Genomic DNA, 21,045 nt, shown 5'->3' with positions numbered 1-21,045 from the left:
AAATTGCCATTGGTAATTTGATAGGGATTGCATTGAATCTATAGTTTGCCTTGGGTAATATGGTCGTTTTAACAGTATTGATTCTTCCAGTCTAAAAGCTCAGTATTATTTTTGTATGTTTGAGTTTTATAAGAAAAGATTCACATCATATACATTCTCTTGCAACCTTTTTCTTCACTTAACATTGTTTTAAAGATTCATCTATATTGTTTCGTGTCACTGTATTTCACCTTCACATTCAATGTGTAAAGGTATGATACATATGATAAATATCCCTTTATCCATCCTACTTATCAAGGCCATTGTATGATTTCTCTTTTTAAAAATAATTAAATTTGTTATTCATATCTTCTCGTGCCCATATGAAAGAGTTTCTGCAAATAGGATTGTCCAGTCATGGAATCAAGTTAAATCTTCAGCTTGACTGGAGAGTGTCAAACTAGTTTCCCAAGTATTTTTGTACATTACATTGTATGTAAGACCTGATGGTCTCTATCCCGTGACTTATTGTGAAAATTGAAAAATTTTTGTCTTGCCTAGGGGGTGCAAGGTGCTATCTCCTTGTGGGCTTAATTTGCATTTCCTTCATTGCTAATGAAGTTGAGTCTCTATGTTTCATATACTTAGTGATCATTTCTACTTTTTTCTTAAATATCTTTTGCGTTGTTTGTATTTTCCTTATTAATTTTTAAGATTTTTTGGGTGTACTTTGGATCTAATTTTTTATGAGTTACATGTGTTGCTGGTATCTTCTTCCAGTCTGAATTTTTTTTTACTATTATGGGATCTTTTAATTATAGAAGTTTGTAATTTTAATTGTACTCAATTTTGTCAGTCCTTTCTTCTTTTCAGTTGTACTTCTTATACTTTAACCTTAAGCCTTTGTTATTTGTTCTTTAGTTCATCTGGAATGGATTTTTGTGTGTAGAGTGAAGTAAGGAAAGGAGTCTCATTTGTTTTTGAAATGAGTAACTGATTTTCCTAGCATCATTTATTTATAGTCTTTCATTTTCTTACAGATCTCAAATGCTAAATGCTAAAATGTTTTTACCATATAACAAATTTTAATATATGTGTTGTTTACTTCTGGACTTTTTGTTCTGTTCATTGGTAAGTTTATCTATACATTAATCAGTTCACTTGCCTTCATTTTCAGAACTATCTGTCTGCTCTAGAGTCTTAGCTTTTCCACATTAATTTTAGAGTTAGCCCCCATTTTCATTAAAAACCTGGGGATTTTGATTAGAGTTGCATTGGAATTACAGATCAATCTGGGGAAAACTAGTAATCTTAAAATAGTCTTCTCACCCATGAGTGTTTTCTTTATTTATTTAGGTTTTCTTTGATGTCTTTCAGTAAGGATTTGTAATTTTCTCCGTGAAAGCCTTGCACCTCTTTTGTTAGGCTTACTCCTTAGTATGTTAGGGGTTTATTTTGGTAGATATTTGTAATATAAATATTAATAAGAAAACCTGAAACCTATATAAAAATTAGCTTCCATGTTTTAATCACGCAACTTTGGCTATCATCAATAGAAGTTAATCTGGTTTTATCTATGTCCTCTTCAACTCTTTTCCTACTTCCTCCATTCCACAAATTCAGTTGTTTAAATAAATCCAAACCATCAAATCATTTCAACATTTCAAATAATCAAATCACATTCTGTAAGTACTTAAAAATGTGTCTCTAAAAGATACAGTTTTTAAAAATCAACATCATTTTCACACATAAAATTTTTAAAGAGTAATTGCTTAATGTCATTAAGCATCAATATCATCACTCATCAAATTTGAATATTATGTATTCAGATTTCCCTGATTTCTTTATATTGTTGTTTAAAGTAGGATATTCAAATAGAATCCAAACATGTTTCACATATTGCATTCAGTTGATGTCTCTTAAATTCTTTTTGATCAATATGTATTCTGTGTGTGTCTGTCTGTCTTTGAAAAAACTGGACCTTTTTGGTTTTGCTTCTACCCCTCTCTCAATGTGAGTTACCTTTGCCTGGGATCCTCGGCAGAATGGTTTCCTGCCTTTTCTCCAGTGACTTAAGGGTTTCTTCTCATGTAAGAGGAAGTCCAGGGAAGTAGGTAGAGTTTTGCTGCTTGTTGCAACAAACGGGGCATTCTCAGGTCTCCTTCGTCCTTCCAGTCTTTGCTGAGCACTCGTGGAATGAGCTTCTAAGTGTGGATCCTCTCGTGTCTGGATCTCTGAAGAATTCTCAGCTTTTGTGATCGCTTACACTTGGCATTTTAGCAGCCCTTAAAAGTTTAGCTGATTTCTTCTTTATGGCACACCTCCGCTCTGTCGTGCGTTCCATCTCTCCTTGGAGAGGCTTGACACCTTTGCAGTTTAGTTCCCCTGGTTGCCTTACAACTTACCTCTTTGTTAGAGTCAAGAAATTTTATGATTTTGTGGATGATTCATCTTTTTAAAAAAAGATTATCAGGGTGGGAAGGATGTTGTCTTATGGCTTTCTACATTCCAGGTGGAAGCAGAACTTGCAAAATCTCTGAAGCCTTCTCCTTCCCCTCCAAGGTGTAGTCTCCAACCTGATTTTTATGGTGTTTGTATCTTGCCTTTTCATTTTGCCTACTAGTTATCCTTCCTAAACAATATAGCTGATTATTGCGCTGGGTTATGAACCCTGTATAGAGTCACATCATATATACTCTTTTGGGTCTGGCTTCTTTCACTCAATATTATATTTTTAAGATTTAGCCATGATTTTGTGGCCAGTTATTTTTTTGTCCATTTTCAGTGCTCTGTAGTATTCTGTCATTTAAGTATACTACAGTTTGTCTGACTAAATAGTATTTATATGGTGTCCAGTTTTTAACTGATGCAAATGGTGCTGCTTTGAACATCTTGTATATGTACCGTGATGCACATACAGACATTTCTGTAGGGTAGTGATTCTCAAGGGTACCCTTCCCCCACCAGCAACTGTGGCGTTGCTAGGAACTTGTTAGAAATGAAAATTCTTGGGCTCTACCGTAGACTTACAGAATCAGATACCAGAGGGGTATGGCCAGCAATTTGTGTTTTAATAATCCCTCAGTGTGATTACATGCAAGTTAAAGTTTGAGAATCATGGCTATAAAGGATGTACTTACGAGAGGAACTTTGGGGCCTTGGGATGGGCAGAAAACTACAAATTGATTGTTAGTGGTTATACTAGTTCACATTTTTACCAGAGATGCAGAAAGGTTCAAATGGCACCCATCCTTGGTGCTGTCAGAACTTTTAACATTAAGTCTTCTCCGTTGATCTTTTGTGGGTTTTAATAGTCTTTATTTGTAAAGTTAAAAATTAGGTCAGTGGAAACTTAGTCTGGGAGTGGCTGGTTAAATGTCTTTGAATGCAGGGATTGTGTCATCGTCTTCGCTCATATTCTCAACATCAAGCATAGTGATAAGCACATATATGAGTATGTGTTTATCATGTTGAATTTTTAAAATGTGTTTTTCCCAGTATTAAGCAGTTTTTCCATCAGTTTTTTTAAACAAAGTTTAATAAAGACCTAAACTTTAGTAAATAAGCTAGTGATTGCATTTTGAAAGTTCACCATATACTTTTTTTTTTTTCTTTAGCTTTTATCTCTTCTTTTTGAAGATTTGTTCAAAAAGTTTAATTCTGAAATGAAGAAGATTGCAGATCAGGTGATTCCTAAGCAAAGAGCAGCCCAGTTTGACGTTGTGAAACACATGCGTCAGGACCAGATTACCAATGGCATGGTGAATGCCATTTCAACCGTAAGTCTCTGATCCCTCTGGCAGAGTTTCGTAACTTATTTGTACATCTGTTCAGTGGGAAATTTAAAGTATTTGGAGAATCTAGGTGGGGAGAAAAAAAAAAAAAAAATATATATATATATATATATGTATTTTGAGGATGCTACAAGTCACAAATTTTCTTCTTTGAAATAGTCTGCAGTTGAAATCAGTAGAAATTTTGCTGCTGTGACTTTATTGCCAAATTATAGTTCCTGTTACAATTTACTGAGGCAATAAGGAAATAGATACACTCTTCTATAAAGGAAAAAATCTTGTAGTTTAACCCTTAATAACCATTCTTTCAATGGATACTTTCCCCCATTTTTTTCTGTAATAAAGCTGACATATTGCAAGTAGGTTTACTAATGACAACTTTTGTCTGAAGCAGTGTGAAATGTTTCACTGCATTGTAGGTTCATAGTCCTCAAAGGGCCCTCAGCTGTTCTCATGTGAGCAGTGAATTCAGGCCTCAGCAGCTGCTGTGTATTCGGGGCCTCTGGCTGTTCATCAGGGGTTATCAGATAGGTTTTTGCTCCCTTTCTTAAAGCCTAACATCTGTAGGTCTATCTGATAAAGTCTGGTTCACGTTTTGTATGCCAGACATAAAATTAGTTTTATGGATGGGATGTGGTCCCAACAAAAGAAGAGTGTGTCTGCAGCTGACTGGCCACCCGGTCTGACCTGAGAAATGCGCAGCAGGTCTGTGTGAGCGGCCCCCGCCATGACGGCTCCATCCGGGCTGGAGGGGGCCCGGCCCCTGTGCCTCTCTGGGCCCGTCACACTCGCGGGGCCCAAACTTGTCTGGAAGTAGATTCCTGGGTATTTGAAAAGAAGCCTCCGAAGAGCACTTGAACACACTTCTGTTAGAGTGACTTTGCCTTGCTTTCTGACACTCTACCTTCAGGTCAGAATCGCTGTTCTGAGTAGTTGCATTGCCCCCAAATGACACCCTGTTAACTCTGGGCGCAGACTGCTTATTAGGAAAATCAGTAGTGGGCCTTGTTGTGGGTGAAGGCCAGTCTGTAGGCAACTAGAGAAAGATGGGTTCAGCTGTTGAGACTTCCCCTTCCAGTGCAGGGGTGTGGGTTCAATTCCTGGTCAGGGACCTAAGATCCCATGTGTCTAGTGGCGAGAAAACTAGAAATAGAACAGAAGCAATATCGTAACAAATTCAATAAGACCTTTAAGGTGGTCCACATAAAAAAATCTTAAAAATTGTGAGTGTTGCCATATGTAGAATATTTTCAACAAATAAATTTTCTCAGAGGAGCAGTTTTAGACCCTTTGTCTGTTTCTCCTCTCTCCCTTTTTTAAAAAAAGAATATTGGAACAAATTACCTTGCTGAATGTCTTGACTTTATCCCCATCTACTTCTTATTTGCCAGCAGCTGCTTAGTTCTGTACCGATGTTTATTTATCTTCCTTGCTCTTTTTGGTCATAAGTCAGTTTACGAGGTTCATTCTCATCCAAAGCATAAAAGGAGTTAACTGAATAAGCAATATGAGGAGGAGTTAACTTGTGAGAAACGTGTTTGCTGTTTCTCTGCTTTGTAACGCATTGTTTCTTCCTAGGTTTTAGCTTTTTTCCACTCTATCAAAAGTTTTTGAAATGATAGATCTTCACTGTAATAGTGACTAAACTTTAATTTGTGAGGAGCTCCTCTGAAGTCACATATTTAAATTCAAACAGATGAGTTTTTCTACCATGAAGGATTTTAATCTGGGATCTGGGAATCCTCCCCTGAAAATGAATTAAAAATTTGTGTTTGTGGTCCTGTGTGCATTTTTCTCAAGAGAACAGTCATAGCTTTCATCAGATTATCAAAAGGAAAATGAAGAAACACTATTTAGCAGGTGTAATTTTCTTCCCTTTTGAATCAGAAATATTGAGTCAATCATTTTTTGACATTTTATTTTCTACTTTGTTTTTTCTTTGCATACTATTTTCTGTTAATTCAGGTTACCATGAGTTAAAAATTTGATTCCTAACCTTAATCTTTAAATTATCCTTGAGAATATTTAATGTGTACAATTAATGCTTCTATAAAATAATATATTTAATGTATTTCAGTACTTATAATGCATTTGAAGTAAAGTAAATTTAAGACTTAAGATTTATTTCATATAAATCTATTTTAAGATTGACATGATAACCAAAGAAGATATATTTATTAATGTGAATATGTGCAATTTTTAGCCTTGACTAAGAAGCCTATACTTATTCATTTTCCCTGATAACTGCTATTAGAGTCTTTTTTTTTTCTATTGCTATATTTTTCTCTAATTAAAACTAATTTTGGAAGGCATCCAGATAATGGCACATTCCAACATGAAATTATCTCTTTGTGCTTCAGGCTCATTTTACCTTAAATACATGTAGAAATTGGTAGTATTCTGTTAGTTAGCTTATTGCTCCTAGTGAAAATCTCTGGTTGAACTGGCTTGTTCAGAATGTAATTAGTTCTTTAGAAAATACCTGCTCTGATGTGATAATGTCAATCCACTGAAGCATTCCGAGGTGGTTGCTAGATATAGGTAATAGTCATTAAATTGCTGGAAAACCCCAGTGAGTAACCTGGCTAGATTGTAATTGTGATGTTTCGATTTCAGACTATGTGTCATGACTGATTTCACAAACAAGCAGTCCCTGTGCAGAGCCTCTCGGAGCGCCTGCGGGTGTCAGGCAGCGTGAGTGGTCCCGGGTGGTCTCATGCCTCTCCTCTCTCTCCAGGGCAACTGGTCTCTAAAGAGATTTAAAATGGACCGCCAGGGGGTGACTCAGGTGCTGTCTCGCTTGTCATATATATCCGCCTTGGGCATGATGACGAGAATCTCTTCCCAGTTCGAAAAAACAAGAAAAGTGAGTGGTCCTCGATCCCTCCAGCCATCCCAGTGGGGCATGCTGTGCCCTTCAGACACTCCTGAAGGAGAGGTAAGGTCCCTGAGGGTCTCCGCTGTGTCAGAGGTGACGGCTGTTCTGCTCCTGCCCCGTCCCCCGGGCTGTATCCTCTCCTGGGTCACCCATTTATCTTCCAGAGAAGTGTTGATGCAACATGTGAGAACATCAGTGTCATTCCCAGACAGTACCTCCAGAGGCCTTTGATTTACTGTTCATAGCTCACGTAAAGAGGGGGTTCCCTGGTGGCCCAGAGGTAAAGAATCCGCCTGCAATACGAGAGACCTGGCTTCAATCCTTGGGTTAGTAAGGTGTCCTGGAGATGGGTATGGCCACTCACTATAGTATTCTTGCCTAGAGAATTCTATGGACAGAGAAGCCTGCCAGGGTACAGTCCAGTGGTTGCAAAAGACCCAGACACAACTGAGTAACACTTTTACTTTCTTTTCTCACCTAAAGAGACATATGGGCCAAATTTTCTTGCTTGTTTTATTTTATCCCAAGAGTCAAACCATTCAATGAATAGGGAATAAGAATAAGAAGGAAAATTGGGAGACTTATCACCTTTGCTCATGAGAAGCTCTTTTTAAACAACTCCTTATTTTCCTTGACTCTTCTTAGAGGACATCAAAGTCACAACTGCAGCCAACCAGTAGAATACAGTCCAAGACTTAAAGTGGGTTCCTGCCACGTATAGGAAACATAAGCAGTTACCTAAACACTAAACCAAGGAGTTTGAAGGGGTTTGCATCACGACACCACCTACTTCCGGTGTAATGGCTTTTTCTCCCTTGTGTTAGCTATCACTGGTTTCACTTGATCTTATTCCTTCTCGCTTGTAAACTTCTGGTGGAAGGAACCATGTTAGGTTCACCATTGTATCCCAGGCTCCTTAGTCCAGAACCTCATTCTGAGTAGAGGTCCCATAAATATATGCTGAATGAATAAATTAGTTAATTAGGACAAGTAAAAGATGTATGTTCCGAAGTAGGAATTTGTTATGACTTGGGAGAGGTAAAAAATAGAAGTCCATACAGGGTTATAATTTTTAGAAATTATCATTTTTCTCCTAATTTATTTTAAACCACATGGAAATTCATGCTAAAATTGTGCTGCTTGTCAAATTTGCCTAGTTTATACATCTTGAGCTTTGGAACACCAAGTTTCCCAGAGCTTCCTTCAGCTAATCTCAATAAACAAACTTTTGTATATCACTACAGAAGATGGTTTTTAAGAATTAAAGATGTAATCTTTACATATCACATGTGTCTCAAGTGGCTTTTTTTTTCTTAATTTGTTGTGTTAAGTCCTTGTTTATATTTGCTTTAAATTTTTTTCTTTGGTTGTATAGAAGTTTAAAAGAATTTTTTTTTTCATTTCCTTTTTACTTTGGAATAATCTTAGACATACAAAAAAATTCCAAAAGTAGTGCAGAGAGTTTCCATGATCGTTCACCTAGATTCCCTAAATGTGATATCTTATGTAACTGTAGTACATAATTATACTTATCAACCTCATAAAATTAGCGTTGGTAACAGTATTGTAGTCTCTAGACCTTATTCAGATTTGGCCAGTTGTCCTGCCATGTTTCTTCTGATCCCAAGATTGCACTTTCAGTTGTTAGGTTTCCTTAGTCTCTTAATCTGGAGCAGTTTGTTCAGTCTTTCTTTATTTTTTAAGACCAAGAAGCTTATAGAGTACTGGCCAGTTACTTTGCAGACTCTCTCTTATTTCAGGCCAGAAGTTTTATGTTCATGTATTCACAATTATCAGTGTTTTCCTTTACTCTTAGACAGCATCATCTTAATGACTATGATATACTATTGTTGGGAAATGACAATTTAGGTAAATCAGTTTCTTTGGGGAGGGAACATTTATAATGCCATCATCATTTCCAGTTCAAATAGTACTGAGCATTTCTGTGGCTAAATCTATGTTTATATCCTCGCTTGTGACTTTAGTGTCACTTCCTCTGAAATAAAGGGTGGTATCCTTCAGGTGGAGAAGGCAATGGCAACCCACTCCAGTACTTTTGCCTGGAAACTCCCATGGACGGAGGAGCCTGGTAGGCTGCGGTCCATGGGGTCGCTAAGAGTCAGACATGACTGAGCGACTTCACTTTCATGCATTGGAGAAGGAAATGGCACCCCACTCCAGTGTTCTTGCCTGGAGAATCCCGGGGACGGGGGATCCTGGTGGGCCGCCGTCTGTGGGGTCGCACAGAGTCGGACACGACTAATGCGACTTAGCAGCAGCAGCAGCATCCTTCAGGCTTTGTATGACCCTCCGGAGTGTCCCCTGTGAGGCCGCACTGCTGTGCCTTGCTGCCAGCAGAATGGTGAGCTATATTCAGACACAGACCGTGTTTTGTGTTGTTCATGTTCATTCTTAGACATGACTATCTTTTGTTTTTTAGGCATGTGGTTTGGTTAAAAACTTGGCCCTTATGACACACATCACCACTGACATGGAAGATGGACCCATTGTCAAATTAGCCAGTAACTTGGGAGTAGAAGATGTGAACTTACTGTGTGGGGAAGAGCTCTCTTACCCAAATGTGTTTCTCGTCTTCCTCAACGGTGAGTCTGTTGGGGAGGCATGTTGATCCTAAACGATCTGTGGGGGAAGGGGAAGGAATTGACTATGTATTTAAAGCACAAATATACTTTTAATTCTGCAGTCAGATTCTCTGCCACTGAGCTCTCCTGCCTGAATATACCTTAGCTCTGGACCCAGGTTGACCTTAGCTGAAAGGTAGAAAAAATGGTAACAAACACTTATTCCGTTGACCGGGTCACCGAGGTTCTGAGATGATGTGGCTGTCAGAGCGAAAGGTCAAGGTGCAGAGGCCCTGTGGCAGCTGCCAGTGTATCTGCAGTGGAACGCGGTTCAGCACAATATCCTTACGTTCAAGTTAAATATGTGAGGCCTTCTGCAGAAATAGTCAGGTCAGCCCTTAGAGTGAGATGACTTGTCTTCAGCCACGGAGTGAGCGAGTGTCAGAAGGCTCTGCAGGAGGGCCCCTTTCCTCCCGCTCCAGCTCCACCCGCTGCTCTCTCACACCCCTCCCCATCCCCTCAGGGTCCTCCAGAGACGCTGCAGCAGGTGTGGCTTGGTGGCAGGGCCTCTGTCCCCTCCCTGGGGTGCTGCACGTGCTCGTCCTCACCTCAGCCCCCACATCTTCTCCCCCTCCTTCCCGCTCTGGGGGGCGCTTCACCGTCTACTGTGAAGGCTGGTAGGAAGGAAACGGGGCCGTTCAGTGCCTGCCTGGTCAGTGCATTTTGGCAGCTCACGCTGAGTGTGACCTTGCCCCACAGGTTCACCCAGCACCTCCTGGGAGCCCAGGTCTGTCTGCTGCATCTCTCAGATAATGACAACAACAGTAGCAGCTTCATGATAGCAATGACTCAGTGCTGTGTCCAGCTCCAAGTGCTCTACAGGAGATCAGCTCATTTAACCCTCACATCAGCACAGTAGAAGTGATAGAGCCAGGGTTCAGCTCCAGGGCTCTGGAGCCCAAGTTCATGGGCCTGCATAGTGCTGACAGAGGAGACAGACTGACTTCACCAGCGATACGCAGCCAGTGTGTGGTAGGCCAGCTCTGGATTTGAGTTCCCTGGATGCCCTTGACCCCTCCACACCCCACTCTGTTGCACCCTCCAGCCTTGCAGACTGGCTGCAGGCTCAGTAACGGTATTTCCAAATGACTGCTCACTGCTGGTGATTGTTTTTATTGAGCAGATATTTTAAATCCATTAGATGTACTTTTTATTTCAATCTTGAACGTTCTTTCTTCTTTCTGCTTAGGTAACATCCTGGGTGTCATTCGAGATCACAAGAAGCTGGTGAATACATTTCGACTGATGCGAAGAGCAGGCTATATCAATGAGTTTGTTTCCATCTCAACAAATCTGACAGACCGATGTGTCTATATTTCCTCTGATGGAGGAAGACTGTGCAGGTAGGTGTGGCTGGAAATAGTTAAGATCTCTTTATTTACTTTTGAAAGAAATGGACTTGTTTTGATTTTAGAAGTTGCTTTAAACTCTTTCATTGTTAAGATAAATTTAATTCAGTTAGCAAACACCTCATGAATATGCATCTTGGCTACTGGGGATTCAGAGATTAATGGGAGTCAGTCTCTGCCCTCAGAGAACTCAGTCTGTTGGGAAAGGCAGAAATAATTAGTAATAACAACCAACTATGCGAGTAGTAAGTGCCAGCCATTATGTATTATCTTAATAGATCCTCTGTCTGTAAGGCTTTAACCACATTCAACCCTATGAGGTTGGATTATTATTTTCATTTAACAAATGAGATACTGGGATTTGGTGAGACTAAGTAAATTACCCAAAGCCAGTTAGTGGTGGAGTCTTTTTTTCCTGGAAAGTTCTTAGAATTCATTTGACTCCAGTAATCCTGATTTTACCCACTCTATTCTGATTGCTCTGATCTGAGCTTTAAAGGATGCATACAGACTTCCCTGGTGGTCCAGTGGCTAAGACTCTGAGCTCCCAGTGCAGGTGGCCCAGGTTTGATCCCTGGTCAGGGACTAGATCCTGCATGCTGCAACTAGGACCCAGTGCAGCCAAATAAATAAATAAACTAAAAATAAACATTTAAAAAAAACTAAGTAAAATAAACAAAAGCCCAAATCCTTTGGGGAAACAAAGCGGGGGTGGGGGGGGCGGGGGGAGGGTGTTGAGTACTGTTGCTTTAAAGGATAGAGGAGGGAAGGAAGAAGGCTAAGGAATGCAAGAAAGAAAACATTGCAGCCCAGAGAGATGACACCGCATTCGCCCCTTAGAGGAGCGGGTGCCTTGTGTTCGCTCAGCGGTGTTTAGGGCCTGCTTTGTTCGGAGGCGGGGACACAGAGACCGGTATGACGTGGCGTCTGGTGCTTTGGGGTACGCAGGGACCTCCGCGGCGGATGTCACCTTGTTTCCCAGGCCTGCACTCAGTTCACCAGGGTCTCTCCTTGGGGGCCTCGTGGTGTGAGGGCACTAGTCGCTGAGCTCGCAGTGGTTGGGGAGCTGGCAGGAGCTGGCAAGTCTGACAGCTGGGAACGTGGACTGCCTTTGCCCCTGTCTGTCCAGCCTCCCTTTCTCCTTCCGGTCGCTCTCCTTGTTTCCCTTAGGCTTGCGCTTCCCCACTGGCAGTCTTCTTGGGTTGGTCAGTCAGGTGCTCTCTCTTGCTCAGCCGAAGACCAGGCATGTGACCCAAGCCAGGCCAGTCAGGCTCTCTCCAGAGAGCTTGAATCCCAAGGAGAATAACTGAGAGCAAGACGTGGTCAGCACAGATTCGTCCTGACTGCAGTGCGTGCAAGAGACTGCCCACCCCCCGCCTTTCGGGATCTTTGGTGCTTTGGCTCTTAGCGCCTTTTCTTTCTGAGGCTAAGCCTTGCACCCTTTTCTTTCATTCTTTTCTAGTAAGTTTTGAGCCTTTTAGTAAATTCTTTAAAATTTTCTTCTTCTTCTTACTTTTTAGTAAACTTCGTCTTTGCTTAAATTAGCCAGCGTTGGTTCCTATTCTCTGTGATCAAAAAGCCCTAATTGAAGCTTATACCCATGTTTGAATCCTAATATCCCACTTGTTGACTCATGTGACTCTTGAGTTTATTACTTAAGTCTCTGGGCCTTGATTTTCCTCATCAGTAAAAATGTAAATAACAGTGCCTTCCTAGGATTGATACACGGTGTGCTAAGTGCCTTGTAGGATGCTAGGCAAACACGGGGTACTTACTTATAGCCACTAACATGGTCCAGGTAAGGGTGGGGAAAACACTGAAATTTTCTCAATTACTCTTTTTTAAGACATTTCACTACACCCAATATAATATGGCATAGCCTAAGAAGAAAACTAATTCTTTTTTAGAAGTGATTTTATAATGACCCCACAGAGATCTGGCAGGAAGAATTAGTAGAATTTGTGGAATAAAGTGAACGGTGACTGAGGTGGCTAAGTGCGGCCCCTTCCCTCGCCTGTCCCCGCTCTGTCAGCACCTCTCAGCCTCTTGTCCTGAGCTAAACTGCAAGCCCCTGGGGAGGGCAGGGCTCCTGCTTCCCTGGTGGGAGGAGCAGCCAGGACTTCAGGGAAGCGTCGAGCCATTTTCAGCCCTTGTTTCCCGCTTTTGTAATCGTGCAGCCCCTCCTCTCTGCTGTCTGCAGGTGCGCGTCAGTCCCGAAGGTCGCGTGGGCCTGAGGGTGGGGTGCGTGAGCGCATGCCGCCTCTCGCTCCTCTGCGAGAACCGCTTGTCCACATAGCAACAGCCCTTGACCTTCCGAGCCGCGCGCCGTCCTTTGTGTCCGCGTTTCCTCGCGGAGGCGGAGCCCTCAGAGGCAGGTTCTCACTGACAGTTACAGGTTAATCTGTCAGAATGTGTGGACCGAGGCGCTCTGCCTTACTTAAACCCATGACATCACCAAACATCACAGAGTGAGAAGGCTTTATTCTCTGTCCTCCCATACCCACTCTTTGGTTGTACGGAGCTTTAGGTACCCTGCTCGTGTCGTCCGCTGAGGTTTATCCTGAAGCAAAAGCAGTGTAGGCCGCTGGCGGTCATCAGACCTTCACTAAAAACGCCACTGTTTCTCTCAGTGACTGTTGTCTCTGACTGCTGACCTCTCCATATTCCCAGTATGAAATCAGAAGACATGTTTGGTATGATGAATGCATTTACAAAAACATATGATATTTAAGGTATTGAAGTTTTTGGGTTTTTTTTTTTTTGCTAGACTTTATCAAGTATTATTTCACATTGCTTTCTCATTCAGAACCCAATACTTCCAAAGATACTTGGATGAAATAACCATGTGTGAACATGTGCCTGTGCATGGGCTGGTGTATGTGAAAGAGAAAATAGGCCCCTGTGATCTCACACTTGTAAAAATACCTGGTGTCCTCAAACAATCCAGAAACAGGTCTATAGCTTCCCTCACTTCACTACAGTGGATTTATTGGTTTTATTCTTCTGTTGAACTATTGCTGTAAAGCGGTTTTTTTCTCTTCTAGACCCTATATAATTGTAAAGAAACAGAAACCTGCAGTCACAAATAAGCATATGGAAGAGCTGGCTCAGGGGTACCGGTAAGTAGCCAAAAGCAAAGCTCCTCAGTCTCCTTAAGGCTCATTTATATGATCTAAACGGAAGTAATGGTGTTTGAGCTGAGCATTTATAAAAAGCATATTTTCATTTGTAGTCTCTTAATTCCTCTCTACCAAATATAACCACCTGTTAAAAACCTTTTCTCTATGTGAGCTTGCTTGGACATGATAAAACTGTTTATCAGTTTAGATAATGCAGGTTATAGAATGATGGTGTAAATCAGCACAGATGAAGTAGTAGGAGAAAGCTATGTTGATGTAGATACTGGGTCTCTCATCATATAGAACTTTTTAAATCATAAAAGGTGTTTTTAGAAGCGGGACCAGATTAACAAGAATCACAGCTTTTTCTAATATTTTGGTGATTTGTGATAACTGTGGTCTAAGAATAACATGTTTCAAGTATCCCCGTGTATTGATACTTTCTGGGAGAGAAGGATGCTTTGAGGCTAAGTGAAAGCACATACTTCCATTATTGCATATAAAATATGGCAGCAAAATGCTTTTTAAGTGTCCATTTCACCAATATTTTCTCAGGAATTTTGAAGATTTCTTACATGAGAGTCTGGTTGAATACTTAGATGTGAATGAAGAAAATGACTGTAACATCGCACTCTATGAACATACAATTAATAAGTAAGTAGGATCCATAACAGCCATAATTAAAACCTGTTCTGATGTTAGACACAGACTCCTTTTTTCATTTCATCTTCAGTTCTGTTGTGTATTCTTAGTAGGAACTGTTAGGAGTATTCTGTTTTATAATGAAGCATAATCCATTGCTCATCCCAAGAGTATCACAGAACTGCTAACAAATAATCCTTAGATTTAATTATCCTTCCTTTTCATTTTACACTTAGTGTGTGTTTTTTAAAAGGAATTGCTTCTCTACTTCGATAACTGACAAAAATTGAACTAATGAATCAGGCTATGTAATGGTGTTTTTATCTCTCAGGGTTGATTTTGTCAGTGGATATCTGAATTCCTGTTGTCAGTGCAGAAATTCCCTATGTTGTTTTGCTGTAAAGATATCTCTAAATCTATGTGCAGTATTGACATGAAATGTTAATGTGTCCACAGTGTTTCTTCTAGAACAATGATATTTTTAGAAATATCTGTGTTCCATTTGAAATACATTAAAAGACATTTATATCATTTGCTCTCTGATGCTTGTGGCTAAGGTACCACTTTGGGCTTTTCTGATAGCTCATTCGGTAAAGAATCCGCCTTCAATACAGAAGACCAGGGTTTGATTCCTCGGTCGGGAAGATCCCCTGGAGAAGGAAGTGGCAGTCCGCTCCAGTATTCTTGCCTAAGAAAATCCCATGAACAGAGGAGCCTGGCAGGCTACAGTCCACGGGATTGCAAGAGTCGGACGTGACTTAGAAACTATACCACCAACATACCAGTTACCTAAAATGAGAATTTTTGCAGTTATATTGTTAAATAGTTAATACTGCCACCTGATAACTATTTATGTCTTCAATCAGGAAAGCACTTTTCTGTTTTCTGCTGCCAGATGAAATGTACCATTTTATTTTTGTCTTACTGTAATTTAGTAAATAATGCTTTTCAGTCAGTTTTTCATTCTTAAATGTGTGAATCTCTCAAGGTACAATTTTTATACCCCTCATTTCAACATTGACTGAGTGTAAAGGAGAACTGTTAAATGATGGAGGTGGTTTAGTCACTAAGCCACGTCTGACTCTTGAGATCCCACAGACTGTATCCCGCCAGGCTCCTCTGTCCATGAGGTTTTCCAGGCAAGAATACTGGAGTGGGTTGCCATTTCCTTTTCCAGGGGAATCTTCCTAACCCAGGGATCAAACCCGCGTCTCCTACATGGGCAGGCAGGTTCTTTACCCCTGAGCCGCCAGGAAATCCTCCATCATCGTTACTCAGGCCCAAAACCTCAGTTTCAGCTTTGCCTCCTCTTCTGCCCTGCACCCACATCTAATCACTTAACACACCATGTGGACTTTCCAAATATACTTGGAATTTGAGCTCTCCTTCACATGGCAGGCTGCTGCCGTTGCTTGTCTGGACCCTTGCAAAAGGCTTCTGACTAGGTTTGCACCTGTTCTTACGTAGCCTGTTCTTCAAGAGTCAGAATGCTCTCGTCCCTGCTCTTCTCAGCCCCGTCCCCCACCCCCGACCCCACCACCACCTCCAGTGGCTTCCCCTCTCCCTCTGCAGTCCCTGCGGAGGCCTTCACGATCCTACACGGAACCTGTGCTGCTGCGTCGCCTCCTCCTTCACTCTGCTGTGACCACACTGGCCTTGCCTTCACGTTCCTGCCCCAAGCCCTCTGCCCGGACTGCTCTCACCTACCTGCATGGCTCACTCCTTCACGTTCTCCAAGTCTTCACTCAGGCACCACCTTCTCAGCGAGTTTTCCTGACCACCCTTTTTAAAGTCGAAACCCTTCTTCTGTCCACCCCTGTTCACGACTTTATTTTTCTATTGCTTAAATCTTAAAATCTGTAAAATGCACATTTTATTGATGCATCTGTGTGTTGTCTATCTCCCTCCAGTAGAAGCTTCATGAAGGCAGGGATTTTGTCTGTTTTGTTTACTGCTATAAGTTCAGTCACTCAGTCGTGTCCGACTCTTTGTGACCCCATGGACTGGAGCACGCCAGGCCTCCCTGTCCATCACCAACTCCGAGAGTTTACTCAAACTCATGTCCATCAGGTTGGTGATACCATCCAACCATCTTATCCTCTGTCGTCCCCTTCCCCTCCTGCCTTCAATCTTTCCCAGCATCAGGGTCTTTTCAAATGAGTCAGTTCTTTGCATCAGGTGGCCAAAGTATTGGAGTTTCAACTTCAGCATCAGTCCTTCCAATGAATATTCAGGATTGATCTCCTTTAGGATGGACTGGTTGGATCTCCTTGCAGTCCAAGGGACTCTCAAGAGTCTTCTCCAACACCACAGTTCAAAAGCATCAATTCTTCGGTGCTCAGCTTTCTTTACAGTCCAACTCTTACATCCATACATGATCACTGGAAAAACCATAGCCTTGACTAGACAGACCTTTGTCAGCAAAGTAATAGCTCTGCTTTTTAATAAGCTCTCTAGGTTGATCATAACTTTTCTTCCAAGGAGCAAGTGTCTTTTAATTTCATGGCTGCAGTCACCATCTGCAGTGATTTTGGAGCCCCCCAAAATAAACTCTGTCACTGTTTCCACTGTTTCCCCATCTTTTTGCCATGAAGTGATGGGACCAGATGCCATGATCTTAGTTTTCTGAATGTTGACCTTTAAGCCAACTTTTTCACTCTCTTTCACTTTCATCAAGAGGCTGTTTAGTTCTTCTTCCCTTTCTGCCATAAGGGTGGTGTCATCTGCATATCTGAGGTTATTGATATTTCTCCCGGCAATCTGGATTCCAGCTTATGCTTCCTCCAGCCCAGCGTTTCTCATGATGTACTCTGCATATGAGTTAAATAAGCAGGGTGACAATATACAGCCTTGATTTACTCCTTTCCTGATTTGGAGCCAGTCTGTTTTTCCATGTCCAGTTCTAACTGTTGCTTCTTTACCTGCATACAGGTTTCTCAGGAGGCAGGTAGGTCAGGTGGTCCGGTATTCCCATCTCTTGAAGAATTTTCACAGTTTATTGTGATCCACACAATCAAAGGCTTTGGTGTAGTTAGTAAAGCAGTAGATGTTTTTCTGGAACTCTCTTGCTTTTTTGATGATCCAGCGGATGTTGGCAATTTGATCTCTGGTTCCTCTGCCTTTTCTAAATCCATCTTGAACATCTGGAAGTTCATGGTTCACGTATTGTTGAATCCTGGCTTGGAGAATTTTGAGCATTACTTTGCTAGCGTGTGAGATGAATGCAATTTTGTGCGGTAGTTTCATCATTCTTTGGCATTGCCTTTCTTTGGGATTGGAATGAAAACGGACCTTTTCCAGTCATGTGGCCACTGCTGAGTTTTCCAAATTTGCTGGCATATTGAGTGCAGCACTTTCACAGCATCATCTTTTAGGATTTGAAGTATAGCTCAACTGGAGTTCCATCACCTCCACTAGCTTTGTTCATAGTGATGCTTCCTAAGGCCCACTTGACTTTGCATTCCAGGATGTCTGGCTCTAGGTGAGTGATCACAGCATCGTGATTATCTGGATTGTTCTTGAAGATCTTTTTTGTATAGTTCTTCTGTGTATTCTTGCCACCTCTTGTTAATATTTTCTGCTTCTGTTAGGTCCATACCATTTCTGTCCTTTATTTCCATGAAATGTTCCCTTGGTATCTCTAATTTTCTTGAAGAGATCTCTAGTCTTTCCCATTCTGTTGTTTTCCTTTATTTCTTTGCACTGATCCCCGAGGAAGGCTTTCTTATCTCTCCTTGCTATTCTTTGGAACTCTGCATTCAAATGGGTATATCTTTTCTTTTCTCCTTTGCCTTTGGCTTGTCTTCTTTTCATAGCTGTTTGTAAGGCCTCCTCAGACAACCATTTTGCCTTTTTGCATTTCTTTTTCTTGGGGATGGTCTTGATCACTGCCTCCTATACAGTGTCACAAACCTCCCTCTGCAAAGGAAAATGATTATCAGTATCACCTAATCACCAAGTTATCCCATACATCAAATTAATTTTACTTTAAAAATAAGAAAAAAAAAGTGATAGTAATTCATACTTAGGATATTTATTAAAATGTAGAAATACATAAAGTAATTCCCCATCCCACCAAACTCCACCCTCCAGAAGTAGCCAGTGCTAATGGTTTAATATGTACTCTTCTAGATTTTTTTTAGGTAAATGCAAACATACATGCATGGTTACAATTATTTTCAGCATCTTGATTTTTTCACTCAACGTTATTAACATCATCCTGGATATTTTTCCACATGAATGTATGTGTATATATTTATACATATAAATACTTTATTTTAATTGCTTTTGTTTATGTTGTCTGTACATAATACCTTATTTAATTTGTTCCACTATTGATGACAATTTAGGCTATTTCTAACTTTTTCCACTATTGCAAAGCAACAGGTCAGTTATTCTTAATTTGAGCTAAATTTAAGGCCCTTATGCATGGTGAACAGGAAGTCTCCTATTTCCTGTTTAGGACAGAAGCTTAGAGTGGTTATAATTTTTTTTTTTTTTTGGTTATAATTTTGAATAATATTGAATAATAAGATGTTACACAAAAACCCAAGTAACTTTTTGGCCAATGCTATAAAATTCCTTTCTGCTTTGTGAAATTCAAATCCAGACTTTCATAAAATTTGGACTTTCAAATAATCTTATATATGTTCTTGTCACGAAAAAAGAGGAAACTTAGATCTTTACCTTCTTCATTTTCAGCTTATCCCAATTTTTACATCAGAAAAAATAAAGTTTTTTGGATTGGTCAAATTGGCCATCGTATTAAATATAAACAGAACAGTACCTTTTAACAAACTGTTTCTTTCTTGGTTATAAAATGTTTCTATAAGCTGTTTTTCTATCAAAAAAACAAAAAGAAAGAAAGCAAAGCATAGAGCCATTTTCCTTTCTGCTGACAAAGACCTAAAGTGTCTGAGAGGGTTGGGGTTCTGCGAGGTTGTGGGGTCAGAACTGTATTCTTCAAAACCAAAAACTGCATGGAAAACATGCTCTCTAACCAAACAAGGAACAAAATTTAGTACACATTTTTTGAAAAATAAATAGATGGATAACTGGATAAGTGGGAGATCTTTGCCAGGTACATTGCAACCACTTCTCCATGATGTGTTGGGTTATCTTGGAAATCACTTCTCTTCAGAAGTACTGTAAACTGTTGAAATTACGGTTAAGGTTGTGCTTCAGAAACACTCAAGGAAGGGATAGAGGGTCATTGAAGACCACAGGTCCTGGATGTGAGATGTTTCATCAAGAGCTGAAAACAGTCTGGCTGCCCTTTACCATTGAGGTGTCTCAGTTGCCTTTCATTTTACCAAAACTGAGTTTTATGCAAAATTATATTATGAAAGTAATCAATATTCTACCATCTACTAGGCAAAGTCTTGCTTTGTGGCCAGTATCTAGAACTGAGCTGTCTAGTAAAAATATAATGCAAGTCACCGTATAACTTTAAGTTTTCTCGTAGCCACATTAAAAAAGTAAAAAAGAAAGAGATGAAATTAATTTTAATAATTTTACTTAACCCAGTGTATCTGAAAGATTATCATATCAACATGTATTCATTATAAAAATACTGAGAGACTTTACATTTTTTTCCTGCGAAGTCTTATCTGGTGTGTAGTTATACCATATCTCAATTTGGATGCTAAATTTTCATTGGAAATACTTGATCTGATTTCATAACATTTACAACTGAAAAGGTAGATTAATACATTTAAGTGATTACAAGCATAACTAAAAGATTTAAAATAACTGATTAAGAATTCAGCTTCTCAGCTACACTGTTGTAACTTTTCACGTGCTCAACAGCCATGTTTAGCTGGTGGTTACAGTATTGATCCCCTGGTGGCTCAGACGGTAGAGAATCTGCCAGCAGTGCAGGAGACCCAGGTTCAATCCCCGAGTCAGGAAGACCCCCTGGAGAAGGGCATGGTAGCCTACTCCAGCATTCTTGCCTGGAGAACTCCGTAGGCAGAGGAGCCTGGCGGGGGTGCAGCCCATGCGCCACAGAGACTCCTAGACGACTGAGCAACTAACACTTCAGCTCTCACTTCAGGTCTTGGTAACTGTTCTTAAAGGGGATATACTCCTCTATGATGATAGTACAGCTTTTTCATTGATATAAGTCAGAAAGTGGGAGAAAGCAGGCTACTCATCCACGTAGATGTATTTTTTTAATTTTTAAAAAAACTTACTGAAGTATGTGTGTCAGTCGCTCAATCGTGTCCAACTCTTCGAGACGCCGTGGACTGTAGCCCACCAGGCTCCTCTGTCCATGGAATTCTCCAGGCAAGAATACCAGAGCAGGTTGCCATTTCCTTCTCCAACTGAAGTATAGTTGATGTACAATGTTGTGCCATGTAGATATTTTTGATACTGCATTTCTATGTGCTTAATATAGTAATTTCTTAAAAAGTGTTAGTTGTTATTATTAGTGTGTGATAATGTTTTATTTTTTATATAGGCATTCTATATTGTCTCCCTTCTCTTATATTGCTTCATATAATAAAGTTGCACATTTTAGTTTCACTGAAAAAAATAATTTGCTTTATTATATTTTATTTACGTATGTATTTTTTCCTATCAGCTTTACTAGCATCAAATTTTATTATGAGGTTTTATTATATAAATTTATTATATATG

The 21,045-nt window shown here is 40.3% G+C and overlaps 1 protein-coding gene across 1 annotated transcript in view; it reads left to right on the top strand.

The window, feature by feature from the left end:
- The window catches only part of POLR3B (RNA polymerase III subunit B), a 109,896-nt gene that overhangs the window by 41,421 nt on the left and 47,430 nt on the right, over window positions 1–21,045 (top strand). Inside the window, exons 13-18 of the mRNA XM_043880705.1 lie at window positions 3,597–3,758; window positions 6,511–6,711; window positions 9,092–9,254; window positions 10,483–10,636; window positions 13,687–13,761; window positions 14,317–14,415. Coding sequence (XP_043736640.1) covers window positions 3,597–3,758; window positions 6,511–6,711; window positions 9,092–9,254; window positions 10,483–10,636; window positions 13,687–13,761; window positions 14,317–14,415 — 854 coding nt within the window. The remainder of the gene's footprint in view (window positions 1–3,596; window positions 3,759–6,510; window positions 6,712–9,091; window positions 9,255–10,482; window positions 10,637–13,686; window positions 13,762–14,316; window positions 14,416–21,045) is intronic.

This window comes from Cervus elaphus, chromosome 22 (genome assembly GCF_910594005.1).
Source record: "Cervus elaphus chromosome 22, mCerEla1.1, whole genome shotgun sequence".
Classification (NCBI taxonomy): Eukaryota; Metazoa; Chordata; class Mammalia; order Artiodactyla; family Cervidae; genus Cervus; species Cervus elaphus.
This window is presented reverse-complemented; position numbering and strand designations above follow the sequence as displayed.